General features: G+C 39.1%; 3 protein-coding genes across 4 annotated transcripts in view; 2 read left to right on the top strand and 1 right to left on the bottom strand.

Annotated features, from left to right (window-relative positions):
* LOC108305389 (40S ribosomal protein S12-like) overlaps nucleotides 1–496 on the bottom strand; it is a 1,131-nt gene extending 635 nt beyond the window's left edge. The window contains exon 1 of the mRNA XM_037739052.1: nucleotides 1–496. Within this exon, the coding sequence (XP_037594980.1) occupies nucleotides 1–395 (395 nt within the window). The 5' untranslated portion in view covers nucleotides 396–496.
* DNM3 (dynamin 3) overlaps nucleotides 1–8,933 on the top strand; it is a 552,761-nt gene extending 543,828 nt beyond the window's left edge. Inside the window, exon 22 of one of the 2 annotated variants that reach the window (XM_017529997.2) lies at nucleotides 8,748–8,933. In XM_017529997.2, coding sequence (XP_017385486.1) covers nucleotides 8,748–8,784 — 37 coding nt within the window. In that variant the 3' untranslated portion in view covers nucleotides 8,785–8,933. The remainder of the gene's footprint in view (nucleotides 1–8,747) is intronic. The other variant, XM_037739080.1, reaches the window with a different exon arrangement.
* A 2,172-nt stretch (nucleotides 8,934–11,105) lies between these two features.
* The window catches only part of CUNH1orf105 (chromosome unknown C1orf105 homolog), a 44,769-nt gene continuing 35,193 nt past the window's right edge, over nucleotides 11,106–20,681 (top strand). Inside the window, exon 1 of the mRNA XM_017530005.2 lies at nucleotides 11,106–11,339. Coding sequence (XP_017385494.1) covers nucleotides 11,319–11,339 — 21 coding nt within the window. The 5' untranslated portion in view covers nucleotides 11,106–11,318. The remainder of the gene's footprint in view (nucleotides 11,340–20,681) is intronic.

The raw sequence follows: 20,681 nt of genomic DNA, 5'->3' as shown, positions 1-20,681 counted from the left end.
TTCTTGCATTTGAAGTACTCTTCGATGACATCCTTGGCCTGAGACTCCTTGCCATAGTCCTTAACTACTACACAACTGCAACCAACCACTTTCCGGGGCTTCCCCTCTCTGTCAATTTTACAGAGGCCTACCCATTCCCCTAGTTTCTTGTTGTCGTCAACCTTAATTAGGTTGATCTGGTGTTCAGCACAAAGGGCCTCCACCAACTTGACATACATAGGCTCATCACAATTGGATGCAAGCACACAAAGATGGGCTTGGCGCTTGTCTAAGGTTTTGGCAGCTTCGCGAATTCCACGTGCTAGGCCATCGTGGATGAGGGCGGTCTTCAGCACCTCTTGTAAAGCAGTATTAACGTCCATTACACCTCCAGCAGCAATGCCTTCCTCGGCCATGGCGGTGGGTTACGGGTGAAGCGGAATCTTGAACGCACCCAAGCCTCCGCCTCCGCACCACTCGGCGGCGGCAGGGAAAGAGCGGCATTTCAACTTTTAAGGTTATAAGTGATTGTATAAAGACATCACAATCCTAAATCCTATTGTATCTCACCACCAACCCCAAACTGGGGAAAAAAAGTTAACTCTTTGTGAATGGAACCAATGCACAAGATACATAGCATATTTAAAAAAATACTGTCTCAGCTAAATGGAAAAATGTTAAGCAAACTTCCATAGTAAAACAAATAATCTTCAGTGAGATCTTTTTATAAAATTTCTTGTTTTTAGGATTCCCTTTGCTTCTTCCTTTGAATTCGCTAAAATAGGCAGCTAACGGATTATATACTTCAGGGTTTGGCTTTGTGCTAAATGTGGTTTTGCGTATTGCTGTATTTCAAAATTTTCCTTCCGTTAGAGGAAAATATTGTGAATAACCACTGGTGTGTTCTTAGATCAGCACAAACCATGTCAAAAAAAATTGGAGATTTTTTTCCAATTTTCTTTCCACTGATCTTAGGCAGTAATAAACAATGGCATTTGTAATCTTTGGCATTTGTTTTTAGATTATAGTCCCACAGTTGCACTGTCCCAATTGTCTCCCTTTGTGGGTACATTTTTTTGTTCTTTCTCCCTAAGTTATTTCTAATAGAACCCAGCCTACCGTAGAACTTCAGCAGTGACATTGGAGAATATTTTTAGTTGGCTGCAGTACAATGTCATATTATTAGTATGGATCTCATTTCCCAAAGGGTTTGTATTCTGCTAAAAAGAGATGCCAGTGTTGAATGAAGTCTGAAACTCTAGGATGTGCATAGTTTGACGTGCAGCATGCACACCAGGCCTTAAGATGGGAATGTAGCTTAATGAGCTTTCTGTTTCCCATACCATTTCTAATCTTTTGTGTAATTTCCTCTTAACTGATTGCTCTGATATTGTAAACACCATAGATGTAGCTCTATCATGTCTAGCATAATAAAAATTTTAAAAAAAAGTGTTTTTAGGATTTGGGAAAATAAACTGTAAATGTTTATTTGATAGGTAAATACAGTTTTATTGTCACATGCTAATTATTGCATGCATATTGACTAATTGGAATAACCATTTACTCAATTATGGACAGATTATTGAAATAGTATTGATTTAGAACAGGTATATTGTATTTCTAAAAATCATCTACCAAGGTTACTCGTCTGACTATTGTTTTTAGGTGTGTTTTATAACATCGACGAGCAGTAGAGTCTGTTTATTAGCAAATTTCCTATTTGTTCCAATACAAACTCACTTTACTCTAAAGTATATTAATGAAACCAGTTCCTGTGATGTAACTATAAGCCTTCTGGACTTAGAAGTAAAAAGTGGTCACATAGATTAATTTTGTGACTTTTTAGTATAGACTGTAGCCATAATTCTCAAATATGAAATGGGACCTAATACCAGTATGTGATAAATGTTGATGTCTTCGGTGTACAAACACATTTTCTATGCATGTGTCTCTGTGTATATGGTATATACCTAGTAAGTATGTTTCTGTAAGTACGTGTATTTTATGTCCATTTGAGTAGGTAGGTTTAAAAATACTTGTTAAAATGTCACAAGCATGAGTGTGATTGTATGTGCATTGTGTGTATATATATAAATATATGTATATGTATGATTGTAAATATCTATGTATACATGTACTTAGTATGTGTGGTATCAGTATATTTTTAAAACTGTGTTAATACAGCAGCTAGCTTTGGATGATCTGCCATAACACGTGACAACAATGGTTCATTTCTCATAACATGAGGTATATAAAATTTTCTAACTCTAGATTGTAGTCATTTTGAGGGGCACAAAGCTCATAAGTTCCATGACAACATGGCAATATCCATAGACATTTGTATCTGAATCTGAAGCACTTCTATCTAAGAAGGAATCACCAATATTTTTGGATAAGAAGTAAAACCTCTGGAGACCTAGCTTTAAGATCTCTAATTGGAACTACAAATTATTTTTGGATTGCTGAGCTGAATCTTAAAAAGCTAAATTGATCTACATAGTCATTTTTTCTCTATGGTAGAAGTAAAAAAATAATAATAAAGGGATACAGCAACATGAAAGTAGTATATTTTTCTGAGTAAATTTGCTAAAACTGTAAGGGAGAAGCTATCTAATACCTGGGAGGTAGGTCATCTAGTTTTTCAGGTAAATATTTTTCATTTGGCAAATGGCATAATTATTTGAAAGCGATAGGAATTGCCTCAAAATGAAGAATAAAGCCTAATAAGTCTGTAACTGCTGAACTCATGAAAGATGATAGTGTATAAGACTTAAGCTATGAGTTTTGTGTCATTTCACTTAGAGGACTACTATCTGTGAGCTCAGAGTTTAATGTAAATGAATCTAGATGATTTTGGAGAAATGATTATTAGTTCACCAGATCGCTCATTACATTCTAAAAGGCTCAAATGTGTCTCCTAGATAACCTTAGTCATCCTGTCTAGTTGGTATGTTTAAAATTATGTGGTGCTGTGTATGTGAAACTTTAAGAATATTTTTGAAGCATATGTAATATTTGCATTGCTATTTGCGTGTGTGTGTGTCTTTGTATGCATGTAAGAGTGTGTGTATGTATGAGAGCAAGAGAGAGGAAACTCAAGGAAGAGTCTTCTGTTTGTCTTAAGACCTGTTCATACTGGTATATTGGTGATACTTCTCATCTCTGGTCAAAGGTTTCACACATGGCTCAGCTCAAGTCATTAATCTCTTTTTAATTTTACCCTTGAATTCCTTAAACTTTGCTCATTATGTAATTTTTTAAAATTATGATAAAAAATTACTCTAACCTCTTGCATTGTCTGCTACCAATTTGTTAAAAATTATTCCCTCCAATCAGCAATTCCACACTATTACTTGATTTGTGTTATAATTCCTGTGTACAGCCTTTGTTTTGCTTGCTCGTCTATTTTTACTTTCCCTTTTTTGGGTCAAAATTCTCTTTTGCTTTTTTTGAAGAAGGAATATACAGAAGCAAAATCTTGTCTTCTCTGTTGATTCTTTAATTAACATGAGCCAGATACTTTCCACTGTCTTCTTGGCACTTTCAGGATTTCTTAATGCTGATATATGGACTCTTTGAATGGAATTTTTGAAGCAAAGTCCTAAAGCCTGTATCATTCTGGAAGGTCACATGTACCTATTGTGAAAATGTGAAGCTGTATTTCTGAAGCTGAAATAAATTATAACATTTGAAGGACCCCTTTTCCTCATTCTTGTATATATTTGAGTCATGTCTATGCATTTCAGTAATACCTGAGTCCTCTAAATATTTATAATTGTTTCGATTAGACTGTCCCAGAGTTACCAAAGTACAGAATGGATAGCATTTTGCATTTTTGTCATTTACTTGGAGAAAAAAGATGAGATATTTTAAAGGGAACAAATTGGACAAATCAAAAGTAGGAGAGTGAGAGACACTGTGTTTCTGATTTGAAGTCATTATTGGAATAGATTGAGGGACACAAACCTTAGCTGGAGGGTATGATGTGACAGTTGCCAGGAAGCACTATGACATTTTGCTGTTGAAAAGGAAGTATTTATTTTAAAAAGTCCTGGGAAGTGGTAGGAGGAAAGATGGTGTGCCCAAATGTTAGGTCCACAGAAGGCATTTCTTATAGCAAACATTTGAGCTCCTGACCCAACAGTTAGCCTCTGTTATTTGTTCATGGGACATAGAGAGGAGAATTTGCCCCTTCAGTTTCCCCAGTTTTAAGAGAATGTATTCAGAAAATCAAAGAATGACACATCTTTGTCCTAAGAGTTTCCAGAGAATAGACGAAGATTTTCTATTACAAGAGTTTTGATGACAAGTTCCTTATCAATTGACATAGTTCCAGATTGTCCCATCTAAATGCAGAAGACAAGAAAGGGAAAGGAGGAGAGGGATGTTGGTTTATTTTCTTTCTATGATCAGGGCATGCTCATTGTGAAAAGATAAACTGAACAGATTGTTGTGTTAATGTACTCTTTCCTGTGGAAATTTCCTTCTCATATCTATATGTTTTCCATGAGTGGAACATCTATACCTTCAAAGGAAGCTTCTTATTGGAAGAAAGATTCTGGATGAGAATCATACTGTATACTTGTGTTCTGTTTGTTTTAACTGCATGATTTTGAAGTACGTTAATAATATATTCAGGATAGTTTCTAAAGATAATTTCCAAAAACAAAGAAACTTATTGTAACTATTTGGCAATTCTTCATTTGTGTTTTAAAATAGCTCTGGCACCGGTGTAAACATATGCTCAATCTCTTTCCAAGATTTTTGTATTTCTGATGGAAACTTTAAATTTCATACTGAGAAACATGTTTGGTATTTGGGTTAGACTGACCTCATACTTTGCTTCAAAGCACTTCAACACACACCTGGCATGGCCACTTTTCAGGCCTGTTACTAGTGTTATTTTACGTGATGGCAGCCTAATAATTAGAATACATATAAAAGATATTGGCTAAAACTACAATCTTAATTCAAAATTTCCCAAAGTGCATCCCATGAGATCTTAATAAGTTTTACATACACATACACCAAGTGTTTTTTGGCCAAATATGCTTGAGAAATAATGACTAAAAATTAAATGTTTCTTTATTGAAACATTAAAAGTCTTTCTTTATTGAAAGACTTTACAGAAGCCTTAAAATCAGACTGTATTGTGAATCTCCAAGAGACGAGTAATGTCTACATATTTCTCAGACTTATTTGACGATAGAACATCTACAGAACTAGTGTCCTGAGGCACATACCTTAGGAAACTCCTTCAGTGGCTTTAAGCCAGAGGAAAAGCCATTGAGTATGATTTCCTCAGTACAGACTCTCACTAACAAAAAGTTGGATGATAAAATCAAATGTGACTACTCAGGAGGCTGAGGCAGGAGGATCAGTTCAGCCTAGGAGTTTGAGACCAGCTTGGCAACATAGCAAGACCTCATCTCTTAAAAAAAGTGTTGTTTTTAATTAGCTGGACATGGTGGCTCATGCCTGTAGTTCCAGCTACCAGGGAGGCTGATGCAGGAGGATCACTTGAGCTCAGGAGTTTGAGGCTACAGCGAGCTATGATCATGCCACTGCACTCTAGCCTGGGGAGCAGAATGGGACTCCATCATCTCTTAAAAAAGAAAAATGCCAAATGTAAGAGCAACAAGAGCTCTCAACTAAGGACAATTCATCTAGAGCTCTGGTACCTTGTCAAAGCAGTTTCTGAGTCTTAAGGAGGAAAGTCACATAGGAACAGGTGGTCTGAAGGCAGTTGAGAGACATACATGCATTGAGTCTTAATGAGACTTACGTAGGACTCAGATAATTTTCTACCTTACCTTTTCTCTCTGACTCTCCAAAAAAGAGATTCTTTAAGTTACCTCCATGAGATTATTGTGAAGGAAGGTATCCAGGTTGATTTAAGATTAATCATCAGAGAAGAATGTTGAAGAATACCTATTCCTATTGCCTTTCTCTTCTCCCTTTCCCAAGCCTTCAGGCTCACCCACTGCCCTGGGTTATTAACTTACCTAAATGATGGGCCAAAAAAGCAAACAGAATTTTTTGTGAATTTTTTTTTTTTTTTTTGAGACTGAATCTCACTCTGTTGCCCAGGCTGGAGTGCAGTGGTGTGATCTTGGTTCACTGCAACCTCCATCTCCTCGGTTCAAGTGATTCTTCTGCCTCAACCTCCCCAGTAGCTAGGATTACAGGCGCATGCCACCATGCCTGGCTAATTTTTGCATTTTTAGTAGAGATGGCATTTCACCACGTTGGCCAGGCTGGTCTGGACCTCCTGCATCAGCTTCAAAAAGTGATCCCCCTGCCTCAGCTTTCCAAAGTGCTGGGATTATAGGGATGAGCCACTGTACCCGGCCTTTTTTGTGCGATTTTAACAGAAAAGAAAAAAGAAAGAAGATTTTATCAGAAAAGAAAAAAGCTATAAGGAAGACCTCATCAGAGACCTTGTCAGAAGACTGTCACCATAAGACCAAATTGCAGCGTTGACATAGAGCCAGGAGAATGTGGATAATTCATCATTCTTGTTAATAATTGAGTCTTTTATATATGACTTATTCCCATGTTCCAGATACAGCATTTCCAATCTCCTTTACCTGTTTTGGCCAAAACATTCTGCTTTGAAGTTATTTTTCAGAATGCTTAAGAAAATATAACCTGAAACTATAATCTTGATTAGGTAGATGTGTTTATATGCTGAATACTAGTATGAAGAGCTTAAGAATTTGTTAGCAATTCAGTATTCCAAATTAGTACTGCAACTTTCATATGGAAGTGGTAATTATATGAGGTACCTTTGTAGCTCTACATGTAAAAAGCTCAAATATTTGCAGCATTTGCCTTTAAGCATTTCGCCACTGTATAATATAAAAATTCTGCAAAAGAAAGAGCAAAAAACCCAACTGCCCATATCCTCAGTAGAACTAACTTTGACCCAGTAAATGGTGTCATCATCAACAATGCTTTTTCAGCAATGAGAGGAAGGTTAGATACACTAAAGTTAACATGAAAGAAAAAGCTGTCTGAGGATATAAATGTCACCCTGATGTTTCAAGCAAACATTCTAGCTGTCAGTGGAATATATTCCAAGACATAAAGTTTCGGATCCTGTTGCTCGATCAGAACACCAAACTAGCTCAAACAGGAAAGTGTTTTGGCATATGCTAACAGAATGTCCCTTTAGCACTGCGGACTTGCTGTTCAGTTTAATGGCTCACCTCCCCACCCTGCTGAGGTAATTAAAGTGTTCTAAAGCCCCTTCAGAACTCAAAAATAGTTTCTGTTTTCTGGGCAGGTGATAAATCTTATTGAGCTCTACAGAAATTTAATTACACTTTCTTCATGGAAACACCAGGGATAGCCATTACCTGCATCTCTAAAGCTAAAGCTTTGCAGACCCTCGAGCCCCTGCCCTGGCCCCGCAGTTGAAAGGTTAGGTACCAACAACAAGTTCTCCATCATTTAAATGGATGAGAGGCCCCTTTAGTGTAGCCAGCTTAAAGTGGGCTGAAGAAAAATTGATTTTGGACTTTGGGGAAGGTAAGATCATTTTTACCACTCCCCAGAAATAGAGCAGTCCATTTGGCTCCATTAACATCTCATAGAAAGTGGAAAAGAAGTTTTTCTGTGTTTGTTTTTTATAGACTTCATTGCTCCACTCACTGAAGTGTTACAAGAATAGGATGGAAGTGAGTATGTTGTTGAATACATGGATAAGAAGTCAAAGAGAGTAGGGTCTTGAGATAACCTCACCATTATACAGCTTGCTATAATGTGGAGTTCGTTAACGATTTGGTCAGAAAGGGGAAATTAAAAGTATAGACTTCTGCCAGAAACCAGAGGGAAAGCTGTGCATTGCAATGTAGCATTTACTGTATTTTCTCTAGCTGCAAATCATCTCTCTGCTGAACGCCAGAAACACTGATGTCAAATGAAGCACAATTTAGACCCTCATTTCATTATCCGTGGGTTTGATGAAATGCAAGCCAGCCCAGGGAAATGGAGAAAGATCCAGCCGACCAGATTTCATTTGCCCTGGGCCCACTTCAGAATAAATCAGAATTACAGTTATACCTAGCTCTTAGACAGAGGAAAATCCTAGAAAATCCTGGGGTCCCCATGGACCAGACCTAACCTCCTAGTTTCTCTAGGCCTAAATCCAGGCTATTACACATCAGGACTACTCACCTGGAGCAAATTCTGATTTTCAAATCCTTTTTTTCTGAGATCAACCTCTGGCATTCCCTGCATTGTGATTATGTTGCTCATTTGATCTCTTGACGCCTTCTAATTTACCTCACTTAAAAAAAATTTCACCTGCCATTGTCTACATCAACTCCCTCTCCCCCTATGGAGATTTCACAATACTCATTGAAATCTTTGGAAATAATTGAGTGTCACAAAATCAGGGTTGGGAATCAAATATGCAAGTTATAAAGGTATTTGGCTCTGGGACTAGTCCCAGTTCTCCTAAGAGTACATGGACTTATCATTCCATGGTGCAAAATAAGAAGCTTTTTGAGTGAGGTCAAAATGGCTCATAGCTAGCACATTGCTAATAGTCAGGAAAAGTCCTGGGAACTGCTAACTTAGCCATGTGATGTCCTTTCATTTCCCTTGCATGTCTGCATGTTTTTATGTGTGATTTGAAATTGACTTTTGTGAGCTATTTTTTCATGCTATTTTTAAGGTTTATTTTATAATTTAAATATTGTTTTCTTCCTCTGCATCCATGTTTTTCTTTTTGTTACTTTGTTTTGTTTTGTTTTTACTAGGCGACCCCCTCCTGCAGTTCCAGGACGACCATCCTAACCCCCATCATTCATCTCCTTTTGTTTTCAGCAACATGCCTATCCATGGTATTTAAAAGCTATTCATTTGCACTATATGTCATATGTACATAAAAACTTTTATTTTTCATCCATGTCTATAATAAAAACAAAGTTTATTCTATATAAAAATGAAGTGTGCTCTATTTCTTTTTTTTAAAAAAGAAGATCTAAATTTAAAAAAGAATGTGTTTCAACTAAAACAAGGTAAGGTGGATATATTATGTGTTCTTTTAAGGAGCTTAATCCAAATGTTCTTAAAGCAATTGTGATTTAAGATGGTCTTTGGTAGAGACTAATAATCTATCTTCAAGTGAAATTTCTGTCCAATAGAAGAATAAAAAGAAAAAGAAAATTTATGGATGTCTAGAAAAGACACAGAGACTAAATAATTTCAATCCATCTCCAGGAATCCCATTTTTACTTCTTATTGCACCAAAATATTTTTAGAAAATATTTTTTTCTATAACAAATTCTTATTGTTTTTCTAAACACTCTTGTAGGAGATAAAATGTAAGATCATGGAAGAAACTGTAGGGCTAAAACACCTAAACCTCATAAATTCTATATGGCAAATTCAAGGAAGAAAAACCATATCATTCAGAAAAAAAGTAAGGCAAGGAAATGTTGCCACTTTGAGAAGAAAAACTCTTCATGATGTCAGTAAAGCATGAGAAAAAGGGAATCCATATAAGTCTGAAGGAAAAAGGAACTTTTTTTATTCCTCTATCCTCAAATGGTAATTCTAACACTAAAAATTTAATCTATAATTTTTAACAAGCATCCCAAAGATGTATCTAAATAAAATGTTTATTATTAAGGTAATATAGTAAATTTCACCAAATATGTGATCTGAAGCCTTCCCAAAGGTTTGAGATTTAATTCAAATTTTATTTTTTGAATGTACGTGGCCTAAATTGGAACTTAAAAGTAATCCTTCTCAAATGAGATCACTCTGAATGTTCTCCCTTTCAGCATATTAAGATAGAAAACTACAAGACAAGAGAGTCAAAGAATCATTCATCAGTTCTATTTACTTCACATCTGACCTAGGTAAGCCCTGGCAAAAGAGGTATGTGGAAGATGTGGGTAGAAACCCGCAATTGTAAAAGGGAGAGTCCTCATTAGTAATGCTCTTTCTTTGGACCACAATTTTTTTTTTAAGGATTGGGTTCTCCACTCAAAAATGAAAAATCAGTTTCTTGGTTTAAATATTCCTATGGCATGTTACATTTTTTAGTTGTATCCCGAGTCCTGTGACTACCATTTACAATCAGTGGCAACTAAGAAAGTTCAAAGGCTGCAAACCAAAGCATCAGCTGAAGCTCTTGTATAGCAGGAAGGGATTGAGTTGAGGCAAAATAGCACACAGCATGAAGTCTTTTGTCCTTCCCTTCCTGTCTTCCAGGCATTTGATCTTTAAATCAATATTCTTATTGGATAGTGTTCTTCATTCCAATAGACAAAATGTACCTAGATGATTTCATACCACATCTCCACATAAAAACAGAAGTTGTCAAAGAGAAGGTTTTCTTCAATTCATTTTGTCTTAAACATGGACTTATTTTTATATGCAGTGTTACACAGTTTAGATGTCTAAAACTGAAATTGACCTGATGAATGATGAGAAGGAAAGTCATAACAGAATGAAATTATAACTTTACTTTTCTTTAACAAAGAATTATGTTCCCTTCCTTGCATTCTACAGGCAAGATAAAAGAGGGTAGGGGAAAGGGATAAGGGGACAGCCTGGAATGAAATTAAATTATGCTAAGGTTTGTTAATATGTATTTAGTAAATAGTGTTTCTACGTTTCATAATGTACCTTTCCCCAACTCCTCCAACCTCCACCTCCATGCCTCATGTTTAATAGAGTTGAAAAATTACTCCCTTCTTCAAAGTTAATCATAACTCAGGATAGTCAGGAAGAGCCAAACTATTATGCCTCTAATAAACATATTCCTTATACATTTTCATTCCTTTATGCATCAAACATTTCTTGAATTAATTATAATGTCCTAGACCCTGGGAGCACCAGAGAAGTAATGAATAAAAGTAGCTTACAAAATAGCTAAATAAGGAATTACAATGTAGTGCTATAATAAGAGAAAAGTTTGGTTGTCTTTCCAGGGAGAATTGTTCCAACTTCAGTACTCAAGCAGCTATTTGAGTTTTAGCATCCTATTATCAACTTTACCCAACACACACTAATGTTCCAGAACATGGTGATTTTGACTTCTGACAAAGAAAGGAATACTAGAACTCATCTCAGCCAATCAGAAACTGAATTTTTCATTCTGAATGGAATTATATGATTCAAGGTCTAAATCACATAGGTATTGATAGAGAAAAAGGCATACTGGTATTGAAATTGTAAAGTGGCCTGTTTACTTTGTGTCCTAACAAAAACGCTTTGGATTCAGGTTCTCCACAGCAGTCTTCCACTGGCCACAGTGAGGGCGCTAGGTCTCCCCAGTCTCCAGCTAGAAAAACTCAGAACATCTAAAGGTATGAAAGATGGAAAGAAGAGAACTAAAGGTAGGAAAATAAATAAATAAAACTTCCAGTCCTTTCCTTATGTGGCTTCCCTGGTAAATGTTTGTAAGTCTTTGAGGCCACATAAATATTGAGGGGTGTTTCAACAGACATCCTAGAAGTTGAAAGCCAAAAGGAGGTAAGGAAATAACATCTGATGTTCAGTTACAGGTGAAGATACTTTTAATGGGTTTGGGACATGATAAACTAAAATGCTCTTTATACTGCAGTTTGAAAAAAAAAGTTGTACTTGCCAATATCTTTTATAACTCAGCATTAAGTATGATTTTTAAAAAATCCTCAGAAAATCGATACCAGATTCTTTAGTGCAGTTTCCTGAGATTCTGAAGTAAACCTTCTCAACTGTGAATGCATTTAAAACAATGACCCTTAGTCACAGGAAGTTAAGGTTGCTGAGAAAGAAAAAAATTGTATAGACTTTTATAATTACTAGGGCTTAAATCTGAATAAATCACATTGAGCTTATGACACTGTAGCACTATATGTTTCCTATTTAAAGCGACATACTAGCTGCCTCCATTACCATAGTACAGGTGCTCCATGACTAATGTAGGGGTTACAGCTCAATAAACCATCACAAGTTGAAAATATTGTAAGTCAAAAATGCATGCAATACCCTGATGAACCCATGGTAAAGTAAAAAAATCCTAAGTTGGGGAGGATGCAGAGCAAGATGTTCAAAGAGAAGTCTCCACTGATTGTTCTCCATGCATGAACACCAAATTTAACAACTATCTACACACACAAGAAAACACCTTCATAAGAACCAAAAATCAGGTGAGTGATCACTGTACCTGGTTTTAACTTCATATTGCTGAAAGAAACACTAAAGGGGGTAAGAAAGACAATCTTGAATTGCTGACACCACCTCTCCCCCATCCCCTGGCAGCAGCCACACAGTGTGGAGAGAGAATCTGTGTACTTGGAGGGAGAGCACAGCAATTGTGGGAGCCTAGAATTCAGTGCTGCTGACACTGGGCAGAACTCAGCAGTTGCCATTGGAGGGCGCATTTAGACCACCCCTAGCCAGAGGAGAATTGCTCATCCCAGCTTTCAGAAACCAAGTTTCGGCTAGCTGTACCACCATGGCTAAAGTGGTCTGAGGTCCTAAACGAACTTGAAAGCCTGTCTGGGCCACAACAACTGCAACTCCCAGGCAAGTCCTAGTGCTGTGCTGGGCTCAGCCAGTGAACTGGGGAGCACACAATCTAGTAAGACACCAGCCAGGATGGCTAAGTGCTTATGTCACCCCTACCCCAACCCCAGGCAACACAGCTTATGGCTCCAAAACAGACCCCTTCCTTTGCTTGAGGAGAGAAGAGGGAAGAATGAAAAGGACTTTGTCTTGCAACTTGGATACGAGTTCAGCCAGAGTAGGATAGGGCACTGGGAAGAATCCTGAGGCCCCCATTGCAGGCCCTTGCTCTTGGATGACATTTCTAGACACACCCTGGGCCAGAAGGGAGTCCACTGCCTTGAAGGGAAGGACCCAGTCATGGCAGATTTCATCACATGCTAAATAAAGAGCCTTTGGACCCTGAATAATCAGTAGCAGTAGCCAAATAGTACATAGCATGGCCTCAGGTGAGACTCTGAGATGCACTGGCTTCAGGTGTGACCCAAAAGGCAAAGGGAAGAATAAAGGGGACTCTGTCTTGAGCTTAGGTGCCAGCTCAGCCACAGTGAGAAAGAGCACTAAGCCAGCTCTTTGGGTCCCTGATTCCAGTCCTTGGCTCTTGGATGGTATCTCTGGACCTATTCTGGGAGAGGGGAGCCCACTGCCCTGAAGGGTAAGTCACAGGCCTGGCAGCATCCACCACATGCTGGCAGAAGAGCCCTCGGGCCTTAAGTGAACATAGGCAGTATCCCAGTAGTACTCCTTGTGGGCCTGTGCTGCTGTTGGACATGAGGAGAAACTCCTTTGCCTGGGGAAGGGGAGGGAAGGATGGAAAGGACTTCAGGGGTTTTGGCACCAGGTCAGCCATAGTAGAATACGACACCAGGTAGATTTCTAAAGTTTCCAACTCCAGGCACGGACTCCCAGACAGCATCTCTGGACTTACCCATGGCCCAGGGAACTTGAGCTCCTGAAGAAAAGGACATAGCCTGGCTGGTTTTGCTACCTGCTGATCGTAGAGCCCTAGGAGCTTGAGCAAACAGATGGTAGCCAGTTAATAGTTACAGTGGGCCTTGGGCAAGACCCAGTATTGTGCTGGCTTCAGGTCTGACCCAGGGCAGTCCCAGTGATGGTGGCCACAGGGACGTTGGTGTCACCCCTCCCCCAGCTCCAGGCAGCTCAGCACAGAAAGGGAGACTCTGTCTGTTTGGAAAAAAGTGAAGGAAGAGAACAAGAGTATCTGACTGGTAATCTAGACAATTCTTCTGGATATCATCCAGGACTACCCAGGTGGTACCTCTATGAGTCTACAAGAGCCACGGTGTTACTGGGCTTGGGATATCCCTTAATGCAGATATGGCTACAGTGGCCAAAAACGTATATCATAACACCCAAGTGCCTTCAAATACCTGGAAAACATTCCCAAGAAGGACAGGCACAAACAAGCCAAGACCAGACACTGACAAGCATCCACAAGCATAAGACCATCCAGGAAAACATGACCTCACCAAACTAAATAAGGCATCAGTGACCAATACTGAAAAGATGGAGACTGTGACCTTTCAGCCAAGGAATTCAAAATAGCTGTTTCGAAGAAATTCAAAAAAATTCAAGATAACACAGAGGGAGAATTCAGAATACTATCAAATAAATGTACAAAGAAATTGAAATAAAAGAATCAAGCAGAAATTCTGGAGTTGAAAAATGCCATTGACATATTGAAGGATGCATCCATCAGAGGCTTTTAGTAGAATTGATCAAGCAGAAGAAAGAATTAGTGAGCTGGAAGCCAGGCTGTTTGAAAATACATAGAGGGGACGAAAGAATAATTCCATGTTGAACCATTGTATGTCAGAGACTATCTGTAAATGTTGGTTTTTGTTATTGTTTTTGATGCTACAAGTTACTATTGAATCTAAATACTGTCAACATATTAAGATCAGACTAGGTGGCAGGCTACTGGTTATGTCAACACTATAAACTCCTACTCCCACACTCGGTTTTTAATCAAACCAAATTTTACAGTACATTATATCACATCCTAGTTTTCAGCCCCGGTTCATATCTTCAATGAACCTCATGAACATGAGCCATGAGTAGATTGTAAAGAAAGCCTAAGCAGGCCCCAGAAGACCAAAGAGTCCTAAGAATCCTCAAGGTAGTAGCCAAGAAGTCACTAATGTGGGTTCTGCCTTTCAAAACAGCTACCAACGAAGTATTTTGATGTTCCACATAACATTATCAAAAAATTAGCCTTTCAGGCATTTAGGGGCTATATTACCTTCTCATTTTTTTTGTTTCGTTTTGTTGAGATGTAGTCTCACTCTGTCACCCAGGCTGGAGTGCAGTGGCATGATCCAGGCTCACTGCAACCTCCACCTCCTGGGTTCAAGCGATTCTCATGCTTCAGCCTCCAGAGTAGCTGGAACTACAGGCCCTTGCCACCATACCCAGTTAATTTTTGTATTTTTAATAGAGATGGGGTTTCACCATGTTGACCAGGCTGGTCTTAAACTCCTGACCTCAAGTGATCGGCCCACCTCAGCCTCCCGAAGTGCTGGGTTTACAGGTGTGAGCCTCCGTGCCTGGCCTCTTTGTTGTTGTCTCTGAGGGTACACTCAGAAAGCAATGGACAGCAAGTTAGAGCCAAAGAGATGGTTCTTCTGCCTATTTTTTTCTTTTAAAGACAAAAATACTCTCAGCTACATCCACAAAATCTGCTCAATGCCTTAAGGATCTATTTTATTTTGCAACTTAAAAAGAGTAGGAGGCCCATAGTGTTCTCACTGACCAGAGTCCGAAGATCACTTGGGCCTGGCACAAGGCCATAGGGCCATCCTGGAGTGCCGAGCAGTGAGCCAACAGAGCTTGTAAATCAGAAGCAGCTCCTCTTGAACCAGGTTTCACAGGAGCCTGAGGGACTTCAGCATTGGCAAAATCGATGTGTCCTATCATTCTAATAGCATTATGGTCAAAGAATTACAGAGCCACTTTGTTTAGGGCAGAAGATCTTAGGCTCATACTGGATGTCACTTGATTCTCAATGCCAGTTGGTGCCAATTGGTGGCAGAAAAGGCCATTTGTCTTTCTAAGCCCTTTCCTTGGGTACTTTTGCCCCTGCATTACCTGATGGGCATGAGGAGGAAGAACCAAATAGTGTTGCCAGACTTGTGGGAAGTGGCTGCTTCCTGACTACCCCCACCTCTGGGGAATTATCTCATTAATCACAGTAACATACCTGGAGGAAAATGGTGTTTTAATTTTGTTGATGATTGTTATTGTTTGTCAAGGTTAGCAAACCAACATTGATAGCATCTGCGAGTTACAAAAGGGAAAAAAAAGCAGAAAATAATAGGCATGGTCTAAGCTTGCATGCCCCAACCAGCCTTCAGCTGTTTCTATTCTGCCTCTTCCCTGCAGCTGAGTTCTCCTGAGCCCTCTTGGTGGCCAATGGAGTATGCCTTATCAGGCCCAACCTTCCACAGAATGTTGGTCAAACCCTGGCTCTCACCTAAGCTCTGATCAAATTTTTAGAACACTACAATGACACTGCTTGCTATTGAAAGTTTGCACTGTTCTGAGGAAGTTTGTGAAATTATCCCCAAAAGGTCCTTGTCAAAATGCACAGCGCCCAGAGATTTAGCACATTAATCCCATCAGGGAGCAATAATATGCTCATGAGGATGTGACAAGGCCTATACTCTGAGAACATACCTCCTTCAAGGGAAAGAGGAAGCCCTCAAAATTGACGCCTCCCTACCCACCCACTCACATGCTCACTACCACTATCTGCCTTATACTTACTGGGACTTACATCATTAACCCTTTATTCCAGCCTGTGTGAATCATCCAAGAACCCCTGGACTTCTGGGTCATCCTCCACACTAATTTCCATGCAGTTCTGTATGTTCCTATTCTGTCCTCCCATTTCTCCCAAAACTTCTGTAACTCTTCCACTGTCCCCTCTATAATTCACTGCCCATGATCAACAAAATTCCCTATATCTTTAACCTATTCTCTGGATATGCACTTCAGAATCTTACTCTAACAAACTAGAGTTTCTCCAAAAGCACTGCATCATTTTCAAAGGTGGCAGCTTGTCTCCCACAGCCCTCACACTGCTAAGCCTGAAGTGAGACAGTTATCCTCATTTTCTGTTTTCAGACCATTCTTCCTTCCTCCTCCGTAAAAACCTTTGACCCTCATGGCATCAGATTATAGCACACACGACCCTACATATTGCTTTTAACTACCAATACCCAATTCATTCTCCCTTACTTCTTAATGATTTTAGCTCCGGTTTCACTGTCACTCCCTGCAGTGATACTCCTGTTTTAAGTCTTGAATATTTTCATTTGCTTGTTGGTAATCCACCCCCATCCTGCCTCTCCATTTCTTGACTTCGCTCTTTCAATGATCTTTTCATTTCTTCTACTTGAGTGCTAAGTAGTGAGATCTTGCAATGATCTTGCTCTCCACTCTATCTCAGCTACTCATTTCCAAAACTAAAACCTTGTCTTTTCCCACTCTCTCATCTCTATATCCTATCTTTCTAGCCTACTTCTATTGTTTTAATCTCTTGGACCTCCAATCCATTGACCTTTTTGCTGTCCCTCATCCCTCTGTCCTTCACCCTTCTTAAGGCTCACTCTCCTTGTCCAACTTAAATTCCATGGCCCATCATTATTATCATGCCCATGCATATAAACCTATCTCCTTGCCCTTCTCTCAATTTGCTAAAACCACCACTCTGGGTAAATCTAACTACCTACTCTGGTTTGCACCCATGTAACTGTACATGGTCTGGAAAGCACACACACAAGCAAAGACACAAAGCTAGAATAACTGGTTTGACTTTAATCACCACCATACTCAAATGAACCTTTAATACTGCCAACCAGTTATACTAAGCATCCCTAGTTCATTCCCTCTCCCAATGTCCTAAGTTGTTTCACACCTTTTCTCTCACTCCCCCATCCTCACTCTCAGCTGATTCCTTGCCTCCAAATTCCCTGAGAAAATTGAAGCAATCAGAAAAAAACTCCCAAAGAATCTCATCACCACACCTACCCATTTACTAACACCAGTATTCCTCTACTCTGTCTTCCCACTTGTTCCCATAGATAACCATCCTTGTCCTTGTCAAAAGCTAGGCTTTGCATTTGTGCACTTACGTATTCCAGAATATTTCCCCAGCAATTGTTTCCTCTCTCACACCATCAACTATCAACTCTCTACCATTTCATTCCAATCAGGGTACAAACATGCTATCTTTTTTTGGTCTTCACTTTCCCTTTCAGTTTCTGTCCTATTTCCTGGCTCCCCTTTAAAGCGAAACTATAAAGCTGTCTGTACTTGCTGCTAAATTTCTCTTCTATTCTCTCTTAAACCCACACCAAACAGGTTTTTATTCCCAGCACTCCAACAAAAACCTGCTCTTTTAAATCTAAAGGTCAATTTTCAGTTGTCTTACTTGCTTTATCATGTTTTTATCTGATCACATTTGATCACCCACTCCTCCGGAGACACATTCAGCACTTGGATTCCAGGACACAGAACTCTCTTGATTTTCCACTTGCCGCAGTGGTTTTGCTGTCAAAAAATTTTTGCTGCTGCTTTTCCTCAACGTTTTACTTTTGAGTTCTTGGTCCTCTTCTCTGTCTATACTCATTTCCTTGGTGATCTCATTCAGTCTCACAGCATTAAATATCATGTATATTATCAACAAATCTCAAATTTATATCTCAATTTCACACATCTCTCTCAAACTTCGAGCTCATTTTCCTATTCCCTACTGAACATTTCAGGCTGAATGTCTTCAAGACATTTCCTACCCTACATGCCCCAATCTAAACTCCTAATCTTCCTCCCAAAAATCTCCAGTTGCCATCCCTCTGCCCCCATCTCAATTAATGGCATATCCATATTTCAGTTTGTTCGGGGGAAAAAAATCTTAATTTACAACCCTTATCTTTCTTTCACACTCTACATCTAATACATCAGGTAGCCCCAGTGGCTTTACTTTCAAATTTTTATCTAGAATATGACTATTTTCCACCACTTCCTCTGCCATCCTCTGTTTTGAGCCACCATCATCCCTTGCTTGGATTACTGCAAGAACCTCCTAATGCTTCCTCCTGTGTCTACTCTTGCCCCCTGGCAACCAGAATGAGCCTTTCAAAATATGTATCCTCTTTTTCTCCATGATCCTCCAATGGCTCCCATCTCAGAGTAAAAGCCAAAATCCTTTTAATAGCTTACAGTGTCATACATAATGTAGCTTCCCACATTACCTCATCTTCTGTTGCTCACTCCACTTCAGCCACTCCTTGCTATTCCCCACACATGCCAAGTATTCTCCTGCTCAATGCTTTTGCAGCAGCTCTTCCCTCTGACCGGGATGCTCTTCCCCAGGGAATCTGAACTATTCCCTCACTTCCTTCGAGTCTTTGGTTAAAGGTTATCTCTTCCATGAGACCTATTCTGACCTCTTTATTTAATACTATGCCACTTTTTTCTTTTTTCCATGGCACTTCCTTCCATTTATGTTTAGTATCTGTCTCCTCCTGCTACAATGTAAGCTCTACTGGACCAAGAAACTTTGTTGTCCTTTTCATTCATAGACATATTCCAAGCACACAGAACAGTATTTGTCATACAGTAAGTGCTCAAAAAATATTTATTGACAATAAATTCCTGAAGCCACACATAAAAATCTGAATGGTAGAAAGTGAGTAGAGAGAGGCCTATGTAGACACTAAATATTTTGTTGGATATTGGGGGAAAAGAATAAGAGATAAAGGGAATGATGAGGGATTTGACAAAGCATTAAAAGCAACTGCCTACCATTATCGTTTAGTCCTGGGTGCAGTTCAGGCACAAGCACAGACGTTGTGTAAGAAAAGCAAAGTATTAGCCCAAGCTGGTAATGTAGTCTTAGGCAATACTTAACCCACTCTGCGTCTCAGTCTCCTCCACTGTAAAATGGAAATAAAGCCTCTTACAGGATCGTCATAAGAAATATATATATATACATATATATATATATATATATATATATATATGTATATATATATATATATATTTGTATATAACATGCATAGCAGATTACCCCACATGCGTTGGGTGCTCCAAAATACAGGTGCTATTATTTATCAAACCCCAGTATGCTATTTTCCTCCTGAATTTATGGAGACCTCGGACTCGATAATTCAGGTGTAGTTATTTCCCAAACCACAATTCAGCAAGAATTGCAAGGCTCTAATTGCATTTCATTATAAAAAGGGAAATCAATAACTTCCACAAGATGGCACTGTGTCCCAGCTCTTTTTCTCTAAATTCAATGGGTTTGAAATTTTGTATAATTGTGTAACTGATGCCCTCTGCTGACTTGTTTTCTTTTTCTTATCCTTGAGCTTTTGGCTTAGAGGATGTAAATGATGGCGCAATATGCATCCTCTATATGCTCAGTATGAATTATTAAATCCACAGTGTAAGCCAGCTGGCCAAAGTATTTCTCAAAAGTTTACTGATACCAATACGATATCCACACAGAACCACCATGCATGTTGCTACAGCCAGATGCACATGCCTTCTAGTTACATGTCACTCATAAATCAGCTGCATCATGTAACAAAATAAAGTGCACCTGTCATCCTATAGCTCTACCTCTCCTCAATCCCTTCCATACCAACTTTAATCCTTGGCATGATTTTGGAGGGGTGAGCAAAGGTGCCTCCCCATTCCTCTCCCCTTGATCTCACTTGCCACACCACCCTCCAGCCTTATCTGTAACTTAGAGTGATAAGAAGCAGAGCTGGGAGGAAGGGGTGCAGAGGGAGAAGCGGAGACAGTTTCTTATGCAGGCAAGGATTTGGCAGGCTGGGATTTAATTCCATTGCTACTATAAACTTTTCCTCCTCACCATTCGCCTTTTCCCATACACACCACAGTATTCTCTAAAAATATAAATCATTAATATTCTACTTGCACCCTTTCAGTGTGGTTTAAATATAAGAGACTTAGATCACTGAATTTAAGTGATGAATAACTTCCCAGACAACTATCATACTACTTTATACCAATTGTCTTCTTGGCGTGAATCCCTGTGCCAGCAGCAGCCAAAGAGGCATGCCGCAGGTGAGACTCATCATCCTTCTAATGGCAGCACACAGGGCTCTGGATTGCTTGACATTTTCTTTTTCTTT

Source organism: Cebus imitator, unplaced genomic scaffold (genome assembly GCF_001604975.1).
Source record: "Cebus imitator isolate Cc_AM_T3 unplaced genomic scaffold, Cebus_imitator-1.0 Scaffold62, whole genome shotgun sequence".
NCBI lineage: Eukaryota > Metazoa > Chordata > Mammalia > Primates > Cebidae > Cebus > Cebus imitator.
The sequence above is the reverse complement of the archived record's forward strand: the minus strand, read 5'-3'. Positions and strand labels throughout refer to the sequence as shown.